Source organism: Mauremys reevesii, linkage group 22 (assembly GCF_016161935.1).
Source record: "Mauremys reevesii isolate NIE-2019 linkage group 22, ASM1616193v1, whole genome shotgun sequence".
NCBI classification, from domain to species: Eukaryota; Metazoa; Chordata; order Testudines; family Geoemydidae; genus Mauremys; species Mauremys reevesii.
Genome location: NC_052644.1, coordinates 2,746,468 through 2,766,592, shown reverse-complemented (window position 1 = coordinate 2,766,592; position 20,125 = coordinate 2,746,468). Strand labels below are relative to the sequence as shown.

General features: G+C 65.7%; 2 protein-coding genes across 4 annotated transcripts in view; both read right to left on the bottom strand.

Annotated features, from left to right (window-relative positions):
* RYR1 (ryanodine receptor 1) overlaps nt 1-4,425 on the bottom strand; it is a 109,006-nt gene extending 104,581 nt beyond the window's left edge. Inside the window, 1 exon segment of the mRNA XM_039509927.1 lies at nt 4,345-4,425. Within this exon segment, the coding sequence (XP_039365861.1) occupies nt 4,345-4,392 (48 nt within the window). The 5' untranslated portion in view covers nt 4,393-4,425.
* A 3,092-nt stretch (nt 4,426-7,517) lies between these two features.
* Nucleotides 7,518-19,647, bottom strand: LOC120388234 (rho GTPase-activating protein 24-like). 3 transcript variants are annotated; one of them, XM_039509914.1, is made up of 14 exons: nt 19,606-19,647; nt 19,118-19,290; nt 18,019-18,113; nt 17,330-17,426; nt 15,925-16,181; nt 15,350-15,507; nt 14,472-14,615; nt 14,137-14,199; nt 13,277-13,382; nt 12,472-12,551; nt 11,250-11,373; nt 10,607-10,709; nt 9,984-10,137; nt 7,518-8,997 (listed from the first exon to the last, which is right to left on the bottom strand). In XM_039509914.1, the coding sequence occupies exons 2-14, from the start codon at nt 19,220-19,222 to the stop codon at nt 8,186-8,188; spliced, it is 2,298 nt and encodes a 765-aa protein (XP_039365848.1). In that variant the 5' UTR covers nt 19,223-19,290; nt 19,606-19,647; the 3' UTR covers nt 7,518-8,185. The 3 variants fall into 3 exon arrangements, with proteins under 3 accessions (XP_039365848.1, XP_039365849.1, XP_039365850.1); XM_039509915.1 differs by lacking the exon at nt 19,606-19,647 and adding an exon at nt 19,478-19,605; XM_039509916.1 differs by lacking the exon at nt 14,137-14,199.
* Nucleotides 19,648-20,125: the final 478 nt, after the last annotated feature.

The window sequence follows — 20,125 nt, the reverse complement described above, 5'->3', positions numbered from 1 at the left end:
GGGGCAGTGGCTGCGCCCTCCCCGCGCCCTTGAGAAATAAGGGGTGTGCCGGGCTTTTAAGGGCAGAGGTGTCTGGGGGGGTTTCTGGGAGGAAATGGGATCCCCCCCCAATCGCTCCCATCCCCCGCAGCTCAGGCCAGGAGCTTATTTTGGGAGCCTGCACCTGTCAGACACATTCCTGCAAACCCAGCTAAGCGCATTGCTGCTGATGCGGTCTGTGCCTATGGGGGGGACCCCCCCGAACCCTCCCCACTGACACTCACACAGTCCTGGCTCCTGCTTGGCCCCACTCCCCTCCCAGAGCCGAGGACAGAACCCAGGAGTCCTGGCTCCCAGCCCCCCTGCTTTGACCACTGGTCCCCACACCCCTCCCCCTAGCTGCGGCTGCTCCCGGGGTTGTGTGGCAGTGTCACACGGGCGGGTGGCAGGCGGGATATTTGGTTTCATACACAAACTGGTAGGAAAAATAAAGGCAGCAGCAGATTCCTCCTCTCCCTGCTGCTCCCCCCCCCCCAACAGCTGAGCTGAATTTAGGACACAGCCCCCCGCCCAAGCCCTGTCGTTTTTCAGAGAATGAAACAAAGTCCTTGTATTTCCTGCTGGGGGCACCCAGCACCAGGGCAGCAGCCGGCCGACCGGAGACCTGCACAGACGCATCTGAATGCAAGCTGTGAGAATATGGTGTATACCCCACCTCTGACCCAGCCCCCCTGCTCTAACCACTAGCCCCCACTCCTCTCCCAGAGCTGAGATAGAACCCAGGAGTCCTGGCTCCCAGCCCCCTGTTCTAACCACTAGCCCCCACTCCCCTCCCAGAGCTGGGGAGAGAACCCAGGAGTCCTGGCTCCCAGCCCCCTGCTCTAACCACTAGCCCCCACTCCCCTCCCAGAGCTGGGGAGAGAACCCAGGAGTCCTGGCTCCCATGCTCCCTCCAGGTTATTTCCTGGGCCCTGTGAGTTTAGCCGCAGCCTTGTCCCCCCGCGGGAATTTCTCTGGGACCAGGAGCCGCTAGCAGTGACCAGCAGGGGCAGGGGGAGCCCAGCCCCAGCCGTGACCCTGCGTCCCCTGCTAATGAGGAACGGGGTCCCACCCGCTCCCTGGCAGCCTGGGCTAGTGGTCTTAGCACAGGGCTGGGGAACTGGCCGGAGCAGGGAGTGACCCAGGGGGCTGGGGTGGAGCTGAGGGCTGGCCCCTGGCGCATGCCATGGGGCAGGGGCCGACAGGGTGCCAGGCCAAAGGGGCATCAGTTATAGTGGGGGCAGAGCCCACGAGGCCATGGGGAATGGTGGGGGGGATCGGGGCTGCTTGGTGCCATCGGGCGCTGGAGGAGCAGTGTGTCTGCCTGGGGGTTGGGCACGGGACCACGCCCCACGTTGAACCCCCTCCCCCACCTCATCTCCACCCCACCTCACAGCATCCCAGCCCCACTCCCTGCACTGCATCCCCTCCCCCACCACACTGCATCCCTCCCCACATCACAGCCCCACTCCCTCCACTGCATCCCCTCCCCACCGCACTGCAGCCCAATCCCACTCCCTCCTCTGTGTCCCTTCCCCACTGCACTGCATCTCAGCCCTGGTCCCCCACTGCATCCCTAACCACACTACATCCCAATCCCACTACCTCCCCTCCCCACCGCACTGCACCCCAACCAGCCCCACTCCTCCACTGCATCCTCTCCCCACATAACAGCATCCCAGCCCCACTCCTCCACTGCATCCTCTCCCCACATAACAGCATCCCAGCCCCGCTCCGCCACTGCATCCCAACCAGCCCCACTCCTCCACTGCATCCTCTCCCCATATCACAGCATCCCAGCCCCACTCCCTCCACTGCATCCCCTCCCCATCTCACTGCATCCCCTCCCCACATCACAGCCCCGCTCCCTCCACTGCATCCCTTCCCCACCGCACTGCAGCCCAATCCCACTCCCTCCTGTGTCCCTTCCCCACCGCACTGCGTCTCAGCCCTGCTCCCCCACTGCATCCCCTCCCCACCGCACTGCATCCCAGCCCTGCTCCCCCACCACACTACATCTCAGCCCTGCTCCCCCACTGCATCCCTAACCACACTGCAGCCCAGCTAGCCCTGCTCCAAGCACTGCATCCCCTCCCCTATCGCACTGCATCCCAGGAAAGCCATTTCCCAAACAAAGAAAGGCCGGCTACCAAAACCAGAGGACAGGCAATGGGGATTCCCCTTCCCCACCAGCGCAGGTAGCCTCACACCTCCCTCCTCCCCCTCTGTTCAGTCCCCCCCCGCCCGGCCTGTTCCTTTCTTCACCCCTTCCCCACCGCCTTGCCTCCTGCCTCCGTGGGGCAAGCCCCACCCACACCCCACCCATCCACTCCCAACCTGCCCCCTTTCCCTGCCACCCCAAGCCCTATGCACCCCCCACACCACATCTCACCCCCAAGTCCCAAGCTCCACCCCCACATGCCACACCCTGTCCCAAGCTCCGCCCCTCCGTATGCTCCGCCCCCCCATCGGTTTCATTTCACTTTAGATTTGTTATTAATTGGTACAGTTCCCCCCACCCAGGCAGTCCTCGTCCCTGCCCCAGGGCGCAACCAGGGACCGACATCCCCCGAGCCAGGACCCAGGAGCCAGACAGTTCCAGCCCCAGCCAAGGCACCCCCCAGACAGGCCACAACCCAGACTGGGGCTCCTCGGGGCTCCGACACCCGCGGGCCCTTCAACGCTTCCATGGGGCTGCCCCCCAGAGCTCCCCTCCCCCCAGCTGGGTGAACGAGTGACCCCCTCCCCCCCAGATTCCAGCCATCCTGATGAATGGAGCCAGCTGTCAGCCCGGTTATATAAAGCTCCAGAAACCTGAGAGCTCGGGGAGCTGGAGTCAGCGTTAACCCCGGGCGGCTGAGGGTCCTTGCACACACCCCCTGCTTCACACACCCCTCCTTCTTTGCACATGCACCCCACTCCGTGCACCCCTCCTTCCTCGCACACACCCCGCTTCGTGCACCCCACTCCGTGCACCCCTCCTTCCTCGCACACACCCCGCTTCATGCATCCCTCCTTCCTCCCACACGTGCCCTGCTTTGCACACCCCTCCTTCCTTGCACACGCATCCCACTTTGCACACCCCTCCTTCCTTGCACAAACCAAATAGCACAACCCGGGGAGAAGTGACACCGGGTGCCTATAGTAGCCACCCAGGGGATTGCACAGGGCTATTACTAGGTGTTTCACAGTAGCCCCCAGAGGCCCGGACAGAGATCAGGCCCCGTTGTGCCAGGCGCTGCACAGCCAGGGTGCAAGACACCCCACAGCTCTCCCAGGAACACAGCTCAGCTCTGGAAAGCCCCTGGGTGGGTGGGAGCCAAACAGGGGATGGGTGGGAACCAGCCCCCCCCCCCCCCCCGCCAATGACACCTGTTGGCAGCCACTGGCTCCTTGGCTCCCCAGGCCCTGAGCGAGAGGACCTGGGGTGGGGGGAGAATGGAGGGGAGAGGCTGAGCCAAACCCTGCCCCCCCCCGACTGCTTTCTCCGCACTCCCATGGGATTTACACTGCCTCTGCCCCCCCCCCAAGCTCAGCTAATTAGCCCATGTCACCATGGAGGGGCTGGTTATCACAGGGCTCACGGCAACTCCGCCGACTGTCCCCTCCCCCATCTCTGCCCCCCAGGCTCCTTCCCCTCCCCCCCATACACTCGCTACACCCCCCACCCCGCTACCCTGTCTCTTCTCCCGGCCCCATGCCCCTCCCCACCGCTAGGCAGAGAGGGACCCCAAGGACACGCCGGGCTCGCCCTGCCCCCATCTCCTCTGGCCACTCTCCTGCTTGTGCCCTGTCCCGAGCGCCCCCTTCCCCACCGCTCCCCTCCTCACCCCTTTGCCCCTTCCCCACTGCTCCCCTCACCCCTTCCCCCACCCCTCTTCCCCACTGCCCCCTCCTCACCCCTTCCTCCTCTGCCCCTTCCCCACTGCCCCCTCCCTCACCCCCTTCCCCTCTGCCCCTCCCCACTGCCCCCTCACCCTTCCCCTCTGCCCCTTCCCACCGCTCCCCTCCTCACCCCTTTGCCCCTTCCCCACTGCTCCCCTCACCCCTTCCCCCCCACCCCTCTTCCCCACGGCCCCCTCCTCACCCCTTCCCCTCTGCCCCTTCCCCACTGGCCCCCCTCCTCACCCCTTCCCCACTGCCCCTCCTCACCCCTGCTCCCCTCTGCCCCTCCCCCACTCCCCCTCACCCCTTCCTCACTGCTCCCCTCCCTCACCCCTCACCCCCTTCCCCACTGCTCCCCTCCTCACCCCCTTCACCGCTCCCCTCACCCCTTCCCCCATCCCCACTGCTCCCCTCACCCCTGCCCCCTCTGCCCCCACTCACGGTCCGCAGGAACTGCACATCAGCCTCCCCGCCCCCACCCTCGGCCATGGCTGCGGGGGGCTGCGGGGCTCGGGCCGCTCGGCGGGGAGAGCCGGGAGTGAGGGGCCGGGCCGGGCCGGGCTGGGCTGCCCGCAGCGGGCGGGGAGCGGCCCTGGACCCGCCCCCGGCCGCCGCCGATTGGAGGGGGGAGCTGGGGGGGGGCAAGGCTGAGAGCCGGGATGGGGGGGAGTCTGGGGGAGGGGGGCGGCAGGAGGGGGAGGGGGAAACAAGCCCAAAGAAGGGGGGGCAGGTGGCCAGAGAGCGGGTGCAGAGGGAGGGAAGGAGAAAACCAATGACTGAGGGGAGGGGCCCCTGGCCCCCAGTGTGGGGAGGGGGAGGGGTGAGTGGCTCCTCTGCCCCCCCCCCCCGGCTGCCCTAGTCTAGTGGGACTGCAGGAAATCCCCGCTTAGAGCCCAGGGCAAGGCTGGGAGCCAGGACTCCTGGGTTCTCTCCCCTGCTCTGGGAAAGAGAGCTGGGGTGGGGGAGGTGTGGGAGCCAGGACTCCTGGGTTCTATTCTCAGCTCCCCCCCTGGTTTAGGAGCTAAGGCAGGTGCCTCACCTGGCCAGCAGCTCCCTCGCCCCCGTCGCAGGTGTTCCCCTGCTGCACGGACCCCACCGGGCCCTTCGTGTGTGCCTCAGTTTCCCCAATAGACTGAGTGTTTAACTAGGTGAAGGGAAACGGTGGCTTAATGGCTGCAGGGTGCAATTGAGGGCTGGGAGCTGGGCCCCGCGCCCCGCTGGGACCACCGCCCCGGAGAACAAAGAGCTAGGCCAGACCTTTCGCTAGCCGGGAAGAGGAGCAAAGGACTGAGGCCGGGGAGGGTGGCTTAGTCGGCTGGAATTAGGGGCACGAGGCAGAGACACAGGCCCAGGCTCTGCTCAGCTCCTGCTGGAGTGGCTGCAGCGTCCCCTTCCCTCTGCCAAGCTCAGAGCTCCCTGCGCTGCGTCCCGGCTCCTCGGCCGTTTTCACACCGCCGGCCCAGAGGTGCTAGGGGTGCGGCTCTGAGGGGAGCTCACGGCATGACGCAGGGGGGCTGGAGGCGCTGAAACCGAGGGGCTGACCCCAGTGACCCAGAGGGGGGCTGACAGATGGAAGGGGTCCTCCCAGGGGCTGTCCCAGCAGCCCCACCCTGGGGATCAATGACAAGGGCTTCTTCCCACCCGGGAAAGGGAAACACACACACGTCCCTTTACGCCAGTCCAGCGGCGGCCGGAGTAGCAGGCGTAGAGAGAGAAATTCTGCTAAAAATCAGGCTCCAGTCTGAGGCTGTTCTATGAGGCCCCTTGCGTAGATGTGGAAACTGAGGCACAACACGATGATGCAGCAGAGAAGGGGGTCTGTGAACGGGCTGGGGTTTGAGTCCAGATCCCACCCCTGCTCAGCCCCCCCCCCCCCGGCTGGGTTGCTGGAGAGGCAGATCTGCAATTCAGCCTTGCCTCAGTTTCCCAGCTGGCCACACGCACCCAGCTCTTGGCCCCTGGTGGCGGCGACAACCGGAAGGGCTCAGGGAAGGGGAGCGGGGTTTTGTTCTGTTCGTACAGGGCCTGGCACCCTGGGGCTCCAGTAATACCGAGAGTGAGCCCGAACTAATACCAAAATATTGTCTTAACATTGCAACATCAGAGAAAAGTCACGGGGGGGGGGGGGGGAAATACGCTCACACCACACTCAACGTTGAACCGGGTCCCAGGGGGCTGGCAGGTGCCCCTCACAGCTATGAAAACTGGGGCCTGAATACAGAGCCGGGCTCCAGTTCCTGCCTGGTGATTCAGGTTGCTCTGCAGGGCAGGTCGCTAGAGGGCGCCCGGGGTGGAAATCAATCAGGCTGGGTCGTTAATTAGCAGCCTAGGAGAAGGGAGCCAAGGACAGGCGTGGGGCACGGGGTGCTACTTGGGTGACGCTGCAGATCAGCAGCCGAAATCAAATAAATCCATCCTGGCCCCCAGCTCTGGGCACATGCCTGGCAGGAAGACACGGGGCAACCCCCCGCCCCAGCTGGGATCAGGGCCCCCGCATGCCAGGCGCTGCCCAGAAACACCCCCCCACCCCCAGCTGGGATCGAGGCCGCCCCATGGGCCCTAGGCCCATTCCTCTCCCAGCGCTGGGGCAGGAAGATGGGATAGTGGAAAGCTGGAGTTATGGTGCCCCCCCCCCCCAATCAGGCCTTTAGTACAACCCAGCTCATGGGGCTTTTTCGTGGCTTGCTGCAAAGCTGCCCTGGGTCCTGGCCATGGGGCAGGGAGACACTCCCCCTCTCCCCCCCCGGGGGGGGGGAACATGGCCAGCCCCAGCATGCTAGGAGCAGGGGCAGCTGGGTAACGCACCCAGGCATCTGTGGGCTGCAGAGATCTCAGGGCACAGCCAGACCCCAGAGCCGCTGGGCTCCAGCCCTACCGGCCCGGCCCTGGGGCCAACCCTGGGACTGGACGAGATGGGGGGCCCCACCCCCGCCCTACAGCTCCACACCTCTCCTCCCACATTCAAGGGGCAAGAGACCAAAGACCCCGGGTTCTCCCCTAGCTTGGGAAGGGGAGGGGGGGTCTGAGGGGAGTGGGCAGGGAGCCAGGACTCCTGGAATCTTTTCCCAGCTCACCCCCCACCCCTCCCAGAGCTGGGGACTTCCCCCAACACTGAGTTCCCCTTCTGGAGCTGGGACTGGAACCCAGGAGTCCTGGTGCCCAGCCCCCTGCTCTAAGCTCCTGCGTTTCAGCCCCAGGAGGGGAACTGGGCTTTCGGGGAAGTTGCTTTGCCTCAGTTTCCTCATCTATACCCAGGGAGGGGGGTTAATTCCTCACCCCCTCAGGGGCTTGGAGCGCTGGGGGGCCCAGCTCACGGTACGTTAAGGAGGCCAGCGGGTTTGTTGAAATTTCAGGTGCGTGCAGATCTCCCAGGAGCCCTAATCTCACTGCCAGTGGCACAGCTCTGTCCATCCACGTCCCCTGGCCTGTAAAAATCCAGCCTCCCATCGGTTACAAAAATCAAACAATTCCCCCCTCTCCCCCACATCCCAGCCCCCTCAATCCAGCAGCAGCGAGATCCCACCCTGTGCAGGAAACCCAGCAGCCAACACCCCAGGGGCTCCACAGTCTGTGCCGACCCCACCACTTCTTTGGGTGGAAAAAGGGGGGAAAAAGTTTTTTAAAACTTTTATTCTGGAAGAAATTTAAACATTTGAAAGGAAAGAAACATCGACCCCATGGGCCTTCTGGCTTTCGGAAGTACTGAGTGTGACTAGAGGGGAGACCCCGCACGCCCCCAGCTCGGGAAAAGACACCACAGTCCCTACACTTTGTATACGTATCAGGTCTCCAGAAACAAGCAGTGTGCTCTCACCCCCCCTCCACCCCACAGCGAAACGCAGGAACTGCAGCCCAAGGCATGAAAGAGCCGGCAGCAGAAACCCAGGCGTGAGGAGCTGGTACCAGGAGATTACAGGGTAAAAAAACCCGAGGCCGATTTCTCCGCCGGGAATTTGAACCCAGGACGAGCCAGTTCCCAGAGGCCAGCGGGCGAGGGCGCAGAGCGGCTTGGGAAGTGCCGGCCGGGGGACGAAGTGCACAAAGAGAATTCTGCCTGCCAGGACCAGGCGAGGACACGGCTGCTAAGGGGAGGCAGCCGCGGTGCCCGGCCGTCAGCCCCACCCGGTTTGGGTCACCCGGAGAGCGAGGGGAGCGCTCAGCCGCAGCCCAGGGGATTCCAAACTTCCGGCCCCAGTTTGCTCCCCGGAAGGGGGGGCACCAGCCCAAGCAGACAGACTGTGCCCCCCCTCACAGATCCAGGGAGTCCCGGCTGGCGGTGAGTTTAGTAGCCAGCAGGGGAGATCTGGGGGTCGCAGGAGGGGCTGGCGGTGGGCACAGCCCCGCCCGGCTCCCTCCGGCCCCGCAGCCCCGCGAAGGCCAGGGTCAGGTGCTTGTGGCTGACCAAGATCTGCCGCCCACAGGCCCGGAAGTAGCTCAGTGGACTCTTGGGGGGCTGCAGGGCAGGGTCGCCCCGGCCCGAGGCCTGGGCCCCGCCGGGCAGGGGCAGGGCGCTCTCATGGCTGAGCGAGCGCCCGAAGCGCCGGCCCCGGGCTGCCCGCTTGGGGGTGCCGGCTCCGGCGGGCTGGGCGGGGGAGCGCGGGAAGGCCAGGGTCAGTCGCTTCACGTGGCGCTTGGGGGCACCGGCGGGGCCGGGCAGACGCTGGGCAAGAGAGCCAGGAGCCGGCTCCTCCTCCGGGCCACCCCCCCCAGCCCCCAGGCAGCCGGGCACAGCACCGCCAGGGGCCGGTGTGACACACAGAATGGGGGTGCCCAGCGGCTCCAGGCCAGGTCGGCTCCCCGCGTCATCCAGCGGCTCTGTCTCACCTCCTCCAGGGCGGGATGGGGAGCTCCCTGCCCCGGCTGCTCCTGGGGGGTCGTTGATGCTGCCCTCTGCCCCCGACAGGCCCTCCGGCCAGCTCAGGGATCTGCGCAGGGCCCGCTGCTGCCTGCAGGGGACCCCAGTGCGGCTTCCGAACCAGGCCTCCAGGTCCAGCTCCGCGGTGCACGGCTTCTTGCCGGCCTCCGCGGATCCCGCAGAGGGCACGGGGTCTCGCTTGCTCTGCCCGGCAGCGGGGTCTTCGACAGCACGTGTCCCTGGAACACAGACATGGCCCCGTCACGGCCCACCCGCATCATGGGAGGCGGCATCAGACACAGCAGTGAGATGCAGCCACCTCGGGGGCGCAGCGTGGCAGCTGTTTGTACAGGGTTCCCTCGCTGTGGGGCAGGGCACGAGGATTGTTTGTGAGGGACCCCTCACTCGGCACTGAGATGCAGCCACCGCTGGGGTGGGCTGGGGTGCAGGGGCTGGTTACACAGGGACCCCTCACCCAGCACTGAGATGCAGCCACCTCTGGGGTGGGGTGCAGGGGCTGGTTACACAGGGTCCCCTCACCCGGTACGGAGATGCAGCCACCTCTGGGGTGGGGTGCAGGGGCTGGTTACACAGGGACCCCTCACCCAGTATGGAGATGCAGCCACCGCTGGGGTGGGGCACAGCAGCTAATGCGCTGACAGGGCTGGATATGGGCAAACCCTGATCTCTACGCGGTTGGGATCTTCGACCCGGCGGCGTGGCGGTATCGTGCGAACAGACCCACGGCGCGCCGAGGCTCTCTGGCCCCGGGACGGGGGCGGGGGGAAGATGAGCCTGCAGGTCCAGCAGCCACTAACCCCCCGCCCACCCCGGCCCGCCCTGCCCTGCTCTGTTGAAACCAGCCGATTACAACACAGACGACAGGGCCGGGAAGCTATTTCGCCATTGGGCCGAGATGCAGCGCGGCTGCTGCAGTGGGGAGGGGCGGTCTGGGGTTACGGGGTGCAACCCTCCCGCCCTCCAGCGCCGCAGACTGGGAAGGGGAAGCCGGGTCAATGGTGGGGCAGGCAGGACGGGTGCCAGCCGAGGATGCTGATGGGGGTCCCTCTGGGGAGAACAGAGGAACCCCCTGCTGCTCCCACCCAAGCCCATCACCATGGTGTCTGGGTCGTGCCTCCCCCATCTCTGATCCAAACCCCACTCCCTTTATCTACCCCCCGCACCCCTAGAAGATGGGGGGGCTTTGTAGGGCCATGGGCTGTACCATCATCCGGCTCCGTGGGCCTGGACAAAGGCAGCAGGACCCAGTTCTGTGGGGCTCGGTGCCCCTCCAGGCCGTCTGCCACCACCCTCTTCAGCAGGTGCCAGCCGCTGGGTTCGGGGGCCTTGGCGTCCCGCTTGGCGAGGTCCGGGGGAGGCTGCAGGGGGGAGAAAGGGAGAAGGGCTGCGGCTTTGATACATGGGCCGGCGCTGCAGCTAGAAAGCGCCTGGAGGGGCCCGCGACTAGGTGCCAGGGGAGGCCTCCGAGGTCTGACCCGACCCCCGGGAGCAAGCTGGCACGTGGCACTAGGAGGCCGGCCCCTTTCAAGTAGTGCGGGGACACTGGGTTCTCCCCCGTGTCCCTTTAAACTCCCCCCACCTCCGCCCCAGCCCCGGATGCCTGAGTTCTTTTCCACAACCCAAGCTATGGCATTGCTAATGAGCTGGCCCAGGTGTGTGGAACTGCTGCCCCCTGCTGGTAGGCCTGGGGGGGCTGCACTGCCACGATCACTACTGCCCCCTGCTGGGTGGATCCTGCACTGCAGCATCACACATCTTAGGCCCTATACTGCTAACGGGGAGTCACCTCTAGGCCAAAGAGGGGCCCGTGCGTCCGGAGTTACTCACCAGCTCCTTCCCGCTACGGGTGAAGATGCGCAAGGATTTGCGCCCCATGTCCTGCTGCTCGAATGGGGCTGGGGAGCCGCGGGGGGATCGGGCGGGGAGCTTCCTGGCCAGGAAGAAGCTCGGCATCAGGAGAGCTGCCCAGGACGGGGCAGGCACGGCACCAGGCGGGGTCTAGGGGAGACCCCAGAGCCAGGCTCTGCCCAAGGCACCGCCAGAGACGTCCACCGGGCCTCGAATGCTGCCCGTGAACTGAGCAGGGATGAGCCGATTACACACACACACACACACACACACACGCACGCCAGGGTGGGGTATGTGTGTCAGGCATTGTGCAGGAACCCAGAGGATCAAGGTTCAATTCCAGACTCTGCCACCACCTCCCTTGGGGACGCCTTGGGCAACCCCCCCCCCATCATCTCCTGGGCCTCAGTTTCCCCAGCTGTTGGGGGGGTGGGGAATGTCTGCAGTGCCAGGCACAATGAGCAGCCCGAGTCTCAGTAGGGGGGTCTGAGCAGCACCCGGCCCCACAGAGGCCCCCCAGCTCAGGAACCAGCATTTCCAGCCATTGCCCCAGGATACACCTGTGGGGCAGGAGCAGGCACCCCAACATGGTGCAGCTACCAGTGGGGGACCCCCCCCTTACCTCTGAGGACGCCTCTTGCAGCTGCTTTTCCTTCGGTGCAGGCTGACACTGGGGGGCAGAGTCCCTGCGGTGGGGGGCAGCTCTGGGGGGCTGTCAGTGAAGACATCGGGGAGGTTGGCAGGAGCTGGGGGAGGAGAGACAGAGGGATCAGCCAAGAGGTGGGGGGCTGGTATTTGGGGGCAAGAATAGATGCTTGTCTATTATGGGGGGGAAGAGATAGGTAAGAGGGGTGTGATTACAGCAGCAGGGGCTGGGAGCCAGGACTCCTGGGTTCTCTTTCCAGCTCTGGGAGGGGAGTGGGTTCTAGTGGTTAGAGCAAGCAGGTCTGGGAGCCAGGACTCCTGGGTTCTCTTCCCAGCTCTGCCAGACTCCTGGCATGGCTGGAGTAAGACACTTCCCCCTCTAACACGGGGTTTGAAATCCTGTTGGGGTCAGAGCTCTCTGGGGCAGAGACTGTCTCACTGGGGCCTTGCAGGGACGGGGCCCCAATCCTGGCCTGGGGCCCTTTATTAGGAGGCTTATGCCTTCCCCCTCCCACTTCCCGGGTCCTTCTCGCGTGAACAGAGCAACAATCCCCGAAGTCCAAAGGTGCAAAGCATCGGCTGTTCCTTGGGGTGAACGTCCAGCAACCTTAAACCCAGGTTCCCTTTTCCTCCTTTCTGAATCCCAATTAGCTCCTGTTCGCCCCTAATTTCTATGGGAATATTCTCAGCTAGACCTTAACCAATCACTCTGCTGCAACGTATCTAACCAGCCCTAAGCTACGGGCACCTCAGTCTCCACCCACTTATCCCCCCCCAACACGCTACCGAACGCTCTCCTGGCACAGTTCCTTCTCGGGCAGACAGACCCGGCAGAGAACAGGCCGGTTGGCAGCAGAGGGGTGGGGGCCATAAGGAGAAAACCGACAGCAGGTCGGTTCCTTTATCGCGCGGTGCTGGGCACTGTCGGGGCAGGATCGTCTCCCTAACAGCCCCACAGCGCCTTCCTGCGCTGAGACTGGGCTGGGGATGTGGCCGTCGGCCTCCCGGCCGCGGAGCCCAAGGCCCTGGAACCGGGCTCGGCCGTCCCGCTGAGACACAGCCCAGACGCAGCCGACTCGGATTTTATATCCCTGTAACTAGCGAAATGATCAAACGACCTCAGTTCCTAACGTCTAGGGCCGCCCGAATGTCTATCCTACCACCCCTCGGTGCAGTCGGCCCCCCCCCCCCGGCCATACCATCATCCGGGGGCTGGTCCAAGGGGTCCCCGGCCTCGTCCGTGGACAGATCCGAGCCAGCCGGCCCCACGGCGGGTCTCCTGCAAGGGGCAGGCGTGGGCAGCGTTAGCGGGGGCCGGAACCGGCTCGCCCCCCGGAGTTCCCAGCGTGCATTGGAGGACGCGCCCGGGAAAGTGGGTGCCCCCCAAAGCTTGGCTCCTCCCCCCATCTGGCATCCCCCGTCCGACCCCAAACTCCCCCCGCTCTGAGCTCCCAGTGCCCCCGTCCGACCCCAAACTCCCCGCTCTGAGCTCCCGGTGCCCCCGTCCGACCCCAAACTCCCCGCTCTGAGCTCCCGGTGCCCCCGTCCGACCCCAAACTCCCCCCGCTCTGAGCGCCCCGGGGGCCCCCCGTCCGACCCCAAACGCCCCCCGCTCTGAGCTCCCCGGGGCCCGCCCCGTCGGACCCCAACCTCCCCCCGCTCTGAGCTCCCGGGGCCCGCCCGTCTGACCCCAAACTCCCTCCGCTCTGAGCTCCCGGTCCCCGTCCGACCCCAAACGCCCCGCTCTGAGCTCCCTGGTCCCTCCCGTCCGACCCCAAACGCCCCCGCTCTGAGCTCCCCGGTCCCCCCGTCTGACCCCAAACGCCCCGCTCTGAGCTCCCGGTCCCCGTCCGACACCAAACGCCCCTGCTCTGAGCTCCCAGTGCCCCCGTCAGACCCCAAACTCCTCCCCGCTCTGAGCTCCCCGGTCCCCCCCCGTCCCACCCCAAATGCCCCCCCCCCGAGCTCCCCGGGCCCCCAGGGGAACGGCACGGAGCCGCCTACCACTTCTTGGTGCCCAGCTGCGCCTCCCGGGCCAGCTCCTCCAAGGCCTTGCGCTTGGCGCTGCAGGGGGTCGTCTGGGGCCCCAGGCTGGAGCCGCTCGGGCAGTCTAGGGAGAGGAGGGGGGCTGGGGTCCACACAGGCTGGGGGAGGTCCCCCAGGTTTGCCCTGGGCTCTCCCCGGCCCAGCAGGTCCCCCCCCACTCATGCACCCCATCGCTGCATGGAAGAGACCCTGTCGGGGGCAGCAGGGGGCGCTCTCCCCTGGCGGTCAGGGCCTGCCCCATTGCCCCAGGGCGGCGCTAGGGGGCGCTGTGCTGCAAGGAGCAGGGCGGGGGCAGCAGGGGGCTCTCCCCTGGCCAGCAGGGCCTGCCCCATTGCCCCAGGGCGGCGCTAGGGGGCGCTGTGCTGCAAGGAGCAGGGCTGGGGCAGCAGGGGGCTCTCCCCTGGCCAGCAGGGCTGGCCCTGATAGCCCCCGGGGGCCAGCGTTGCAGGAGGTGCCATTGCTCAGACAAGGTGCGAACCCAACGTGGCTTTTTGTAGCCACCCCCTCAGGCCCAGAGTTGCTCTTTGTTTCAGTCCTAAACTGCTGCATGGCTGTGAACCAGCCCCCGCGCCCCACCCCAGAGGTGGCCGCATCCCAGCGCCAGGCAAAGGGTCTCTACACACGCAGCGTAAAGCACTTTAGGATGCCCAGAGCCCTTTCCACAGCTGCTCAGATGAGGATCTGGGGACACCCAATATACGTGGGGGGGAGCTGGGGGGTTGCGAGTCACCTTATACTCATCCAAGCCCCACGGTACCCAGCTGCCCCCTCGAGCCAGCCCCCACCCCCATGCTCCCGCCCAGCAGCCCTGCACTCACCCACTCCCGGCCCCACAGCGCCACGCCCCACTCGCAGCTTGGTCAGGGCCCCGTTCACAATGTCTGCAAGACGGAAAACGGCGGATTTAACCCCATAGCGTCCCCCCATCACATCCCCGCCCACTAGGGCCAACCCCCCACCCCCGGGGAAGCTTCCTGAACCCCCCTTGGGGGGTGGGGCATAGTGGCAGGGCAGGGGGCTTGTTCCATGGGTAGGGTGTCAGGACTCCTGGGTTCTCGCCCCATCTCCGGCAGGGGAGTGGGGACTAGTGGTCAGAACAGGGGACTGGGAACCAGGACTCCTGGGTTCTCTGCCTGTCCCCAGCAACGCTCACCACCAACGCTCCTCCGGCGAAGTCTCTGGCTCCGCTCCGCCAGCCCGTCTCCGGCATCCCCCGGCCCTGCCGGGCTCTGGCGGCCGCTGTCTGGCTCAGGGGCAGGAGCTGGGAGTTTGTCCAGGAGGAACTGGGGGACTCTGCCTAGAGGGGAGACACAGGGGGGTTAGAGCCAAGACACCCTAAGAATCCCCTTCCCGTCACCCCAGAGCCACCTGCCTGCAGCCCCCCGACATTCCCATCCGTCAGGTCCCTCTTTGCTGCCACCCAGCCCCTAAAGCATGGGGGGGGGGACCAGCATAGCAGGGGGGCAGAGCCCCCAGCAGCCCCAGCACCCTGCCACGCTGGGGGGGGGGGGTCAGACCAGCCCACTGGACATGGGGCATTCAGCAGAGCAGGGGATTATGGGATAGGACACAGCTGGGAGGCCCTGACCCCAGTGTCCTGAGCTGCTGCCTCCTCTGGACACCCCCTGCACTGACACTGGGATGCAGCCTCCTTCGCTGCCTGTCCCGGAGCAGCATCCTGCTGCCAGTCAGCAGCCCCTGCACCCCACCCCAGAGGTGGCTGCATCCCAGCATCGGGTGAGGGGGCCCTCCATAAACAGCCCCCGTGCCCCACCCCAGAGGTGGCTGCATCTCAGTGCCAGGCGAGGATAAACAGTCCACTCGTCCCTCCCCAGAGGTTGCTGCATTGACCCGTGTAAACCGCTTGCAACATTCTAGCGCTTTGCATCCAGAAGTGACATTTCAGCAGGGACTGAAACGATTTCACAGCTTCCCCCAGGACACTGAGCCAGTCCAGGGCTCTGGGGGAATCCCCATTAGCAGTACAGGGCATAGGACACAGACGCTCGGAAGGGTCGGCCGTGCACACACCGATGTGGGGCGCGTGGCTGATCAGGGCCTGCACAGCACCCGCCTGGAGCAGCAGCCGCCGCTCGGCGCCCGGCACGTCACTCAGTGCACAGCTGGGGAAGAGATTGGGGGCGAAGATCACGGCCAGGTTGGCCTCGTCCATCTTGTTCTCCTGGCACCTGCAAGGGGGGGGGGAGGTGAGCTGAGCCGGACGCGAGGGCATGGCCAGAAGCAGACCCATGTCGCTGGGCGTTCAAACCCAGCCGGGTCCCAAGTGCCTCCAGTCTCAGCCCCATCTGAATATCACTGCACAGCCCAGCAGGGAGAGCAGTCTCTGGAGAGGCCCAGGGCCGGGGGAGCAGGGGCTGCGGATCGGGAGTGAGGGGCACCGGCAGAGCTGGGGGGTGCCCAGGGCTGGGACATCAGGGAACTGTGGGTCGGGAGTGAGGGGCACCGGCAGAGCTGGGGGAGCCCAGGGCCGGGGTAGCAGGGGCTGTGGGTCGGGAGTGAGGGGCGCTGGCAGAGCTGGGGGGTGCCCAGGGCTGGGACATCAGGGGGCTGCGGGTCGGGAGTGAGGGGCACCGGCGCACACCCACCTGGCCGCCACATCGCGCAGGAAGGTGCAGAAGTAGCGGAGGGTGCGGGCGCTGTGGCAGGGCAGCAGGCAGCTCAGCAGCAGGGTGAGGGGGCCGCGCTCGCCCTCGGCTGGGTGCTGCTGGGCGCGGCACAAGGGGTCCTGCAGCTCGGCCGGGATCAGGGGCTCGGGCAAGTGCCGCAGGAATTGCTTGAGCAGCGCGGCCAGGTCGCAGGGGGCAGCCGAGTCCAGGCACCTCTCCCCGGCCTCCAGCTGGGCCTGGAACGACGCGGGGCAGATCTGCCACCAACACCCCAGGGGACTCACGCCCCACCCTGTGCCTCAGTTTCCCCACCCTCCCGGCCAGCGTCGTTCCAGGGCTGATGGGCGCTAGGGCCAGGCAGAAGGCTCAGCTGCAGAGCCCGGCCCAGCCTGGCCTGTTCTCTCACCCGCTCCCAGCTGAAGCCTGTGGATCAGCCAGCCAGGCCTCACTGGGCATGGACCAGATCCCCCTGCCTGACCCCTCCAGCCCTGGAGCATGAGGGTGGGTTCCCCTTTGGCTCCCCATGCTCTCTCCTGCCTGCCCCCTGGAGGCCAGGGGAGGGGCTGAGCAAAGACCCCAGATCCCCACCAGGCTGTGGGGGGGGGACAGGCTTGGAGCAGGGGCGTTACCCAAGACTCCAGCCTGGGTCTGTGGCAACATCCCTTGGATTTCATCAGCCTGTGGCAGCAGGAAACCCGGGGCACAGGGATGCTGCTGGCCCCCAGCCCCCCAAAAAGTCCCCCCAATCCCCAGTGTTCCCCCCTCCCCCGAGAGCAGGCACTGGGAGAGAAGGGAGCTTTGGAAGTGAAACTGAAGAAGGGAGAGGTTGACTTGTGTGTGGTGGGAGGGGGAAGCCAGGACTCCGGGGTTCTCTCTGCAGGTCTCGGAGGGGAGTGGGGTCTAGTGGTTAGAGCAGGGGGCTGGGAGCCAGGACTCCTGGGTTCTCTCTGCAGCTCTGGGAGGGGAGTGGTGCCTAGTGGTTAGAGCAGGGTGCATGTCTGTTTCAGAGGGACACGGGGGATGATCATCCCATCCACTGCAAGTTCAACATGCTTTACAAGTGCATCCTCCTGCGTCTGGCCCAGACCGAGCTGAACAGCCTACTACTGCTGCCGGCCCCGAGCGCCTCCTCACGCTCGAGGGGTGCAGTGTTCATGGGGAGGGCTCCCATCCCCCCCCCCACACACACACACACACAGGCGCCGGATCTCGCCCTGCCTGGAGCACAATCACTAACCACCATCAGCCACACGCCAGGGCCTGCTTGCCGGCCGAGACGTACGTGCCGAGTCAGCCTGCGACGGGGTGGGGGAGGAGGTTCGTTATCACGGCTGAGCAGGGGTTGGGGGGGAGCCTGCCCCTGAGCAGGGAGGGGGCCACGTACCTTTAAGGCCTTGATGCGGGTCACGGAGCCGGATTTCCGGAACAGCCCCTCCGTGTGCAGATGCCGCCGCAGGGCCTCGCAGATCTGCACCAGGAACCTGGGGGCAGACCCGGGGGAGGGGGGGCACTAAGGAGGCAGCAGTGTAGGGGGTTGTTCTCAGTCCGCATCAGCCCCTCCCCCCTTAACCCTGTGGGGGTCTTGGGGCCGAACCTCTCTGGGTCAGCGCCCCCCAGCACGTCGGCCTGAGTCTGCCGAGAGCCTGAGACAATTGCCCTGGGGGGAGGGGACTGCCCCATTTACCCCTCTCTGAAACCCACTGCTCCATGGGGCCTCTCTACCAACACCCCCACAGCGGGGGTCTCTGTGAGCAAGGGGCTGGACCCCACCACGGCTCTGCTCCTGGGAGGGGCGTTGCCCCCAAGGGGGGGGGTCTGAGGAGGAGCCCACCCCCTCCCAACCAACACACACCCTGTGTGGCTGCCCCTGATGCTTCAAATGAGGTGGGGCCAGGGCTACCAAACACAGGGGTGGGGCCATTGCGAGCTGGGCGGGGGGGGTCTGTACCTCCCCTCCCTCCAGCCCAGCCATGAAGTTATTGGAGGCGCGTTTCCTAAGATCCGGATCCAATACCGGTGCCGGCTGGTGCGAGCTCCCCCTTCGCCCCCCCTCAGATCCAGCCCCCCACTCACCGCGGGACTCCCTCCACGCTCTCCGACAGGGGCAGCGCCTGCAGCGGGGTCCCGAACGGGCCGGCGGGCGCCGCCAGGGGCGATTTCTCCTGGCGCTGAGAGAGGGGAGAGAAGAGACGGGACTTGGCACTGGGCCGTTGCTCTGAGCTGTCCGGCTTCGGCCCCTCCCCCTGGTGCCCATCACCGCGGCCTCTGGGCATCGGACTGGAGGGCAGAGGATGGGGTCAGCGCCCGTGCGGCCAGCGTGGAAGAGCTGTGGCCAAGAGCAGGCAGCCGCCCTGCCAGCTGACCCATTGCCCCGGGCCTAAAGAAGACTCCCCCCCGAGCTGCGGGCAGTAGAGGGCGTATGAGACACAGAGCAGCAGGTCTGATTGGAGTCAGCAGAAGGCAGCTTGGTTCATCCCAATGCCCCACAGCAAAACCTCACCACAGAGCTGAAGATAAAAGGGGGCCCCCTCATTCCCCCCCCCCAATATCTGCCCTCTCTGGGGAAAGCCCGTGTGGCCCCCAGGGCAGAGCTCTCAAAGGCCTCTCCCCCGGGGGCATCAAGGGGGGGCTCCATGCCTGTGGGCCTAGGCAGCGGGGCAGGGCTTACGGGGGAGAAACAGGGTCAGAGAAGCTGCTGCTGCTTTGAAGTGCAAGCGGCACATCCGGTTTCACGCACTCGGCGCCCACAACAAGGGAACTGCTGCCCGTGTGACCTGGTTACGGGGGGGGCTCCCCAGCGCTGTGCTCCCAGGACGCCCCGAGGCTGGTTCAGGGGGATGGGGGGGGCAGCTTGGCAAAGAGCTTTGCAAAAGGGGGCCCCCGATTTCCATGGCAGGTGGGGTAACTGAGGCATAAAGGTGCCCCTACTTTGCCAACCAGAGCTGGGAATGGAACCCAGGAGTCCTGGCTCCCCCACCCCTCCGGTTCCAACTACCAGGCCCCACTCCCTCCTCCCAAGCTGGGAGGGGAACCCAGGAGTCCCGACAATCGGCTCACAAACACTCCCCCCCGTTAATGAAACTCGCGCGGAGACGTCGCAGGGCTGGCAACGGGCTCCACCCCAGCCGCAGCTGCCTGGAGGCCAGAGGGGGCCCACTGCTCCCCCACTTACAGGCGAGTCGCTCAGGGGGGGTTTCCAGTGCTTGAGCCTCACGCCAGCGCGCCGCAGGTGGCGGAAAACAGCCTCTGCCAGCTCCCTTCTCTCCAGGCTCGGCATGGCTCCGGGGTCACGGCCGAGGCGTCACATCACGCGGCCCCAGCATGGGCCCAAGGGACACCCCACAACTGGGCAAGGAGGAGAGGGAACGACTTAGCCTGGCTCTGTCCCAGCACCCGACACAGCCTCCCTGTTTCATTTTTAAATGGAGACACCCGCCCCCCTTGGATTCACCCAACTACAGCTTTGCAAGATGCCTGGCTAGCAGGCACAATCCCCTTTACTCTGCCCCTCAGTCTCAGCCTGTCCCCTCACCAGCCATTCCTTTCCTCCCAGACCCCTCCAGGTTTGGGTGCCCCCAATCCGACCCTGTCACCCCCTCTAATCTGTAGCCCCCCAAAGAAGCAGGGAAAACATCTGCTGGTCCCAGGTGCTCCCCCGACCTGCAGCCCATGGGGGACCCACTGGAGAGAGGAAAGGAGCCACCCTTTGATCTATTTATAAATTCCCCTGTTGAGGGTGGGAGGTGGTGCTCGTTAGCCGCACCTTTTCCAGGTGCTGGCTGATACACTAACGAGTCAATTTGTCTGTGGATCCTTCCCCCTTTGAATTTGTAGCAGCGCCTCAAAATACTCCCCCCTCCCCAGAGACAGATCAACCCCCCCCCGGCAATTAACATTTCCAGGCGCTTCGGTCGTTAAAGCTGAATCTAGAGAAGTCACATGGACCAGCCATGGACCAGCCCCCCCTCCCCCAGTCAGTGCTAATTAAGAGCAGAGGGTTGGAATTAGCCAATTATTGGCCCCAGCTCTGAGGGGATCTGTAACAGTCTCCAAGACCCCTGTCTTGTCCCACCGCTAGGGGGTTTTCCACCCCCCTCCCCTGCAGCCGTCCAGCGAGGGTGCTGGATAACTGGGGGGTGGATCCCCCACACTGGGGTTAAATCGCCCGTTCCAGCCCCAC

Bases quoted from the DNA above. Each gene is read 5' to 3' on its own strand.
- LOC120388234 (XM_039509914.1), bottom strand. From the start codon at position 19,222: ATGCCGAGCCTGGAGAGAAGGGAGCTGGCAGAGGCTGTTTTCCGCCAC. The intron at 14,616-15,349 runs GTGTGTGCACGG...TCTCCCCTCTAG, and splicing joins CAGCCACGCGCCCCACATCG to GCAGAGTCCCCCAGTTCCTC. The intron at 13,383-14,136 runs GTGAGTGCAGGG...TCCTCTCCCTAG, and splicing joins CGCTGTGGGGCCGGGAGTGG to ACTGCCCGAGCGGCTCCAGC.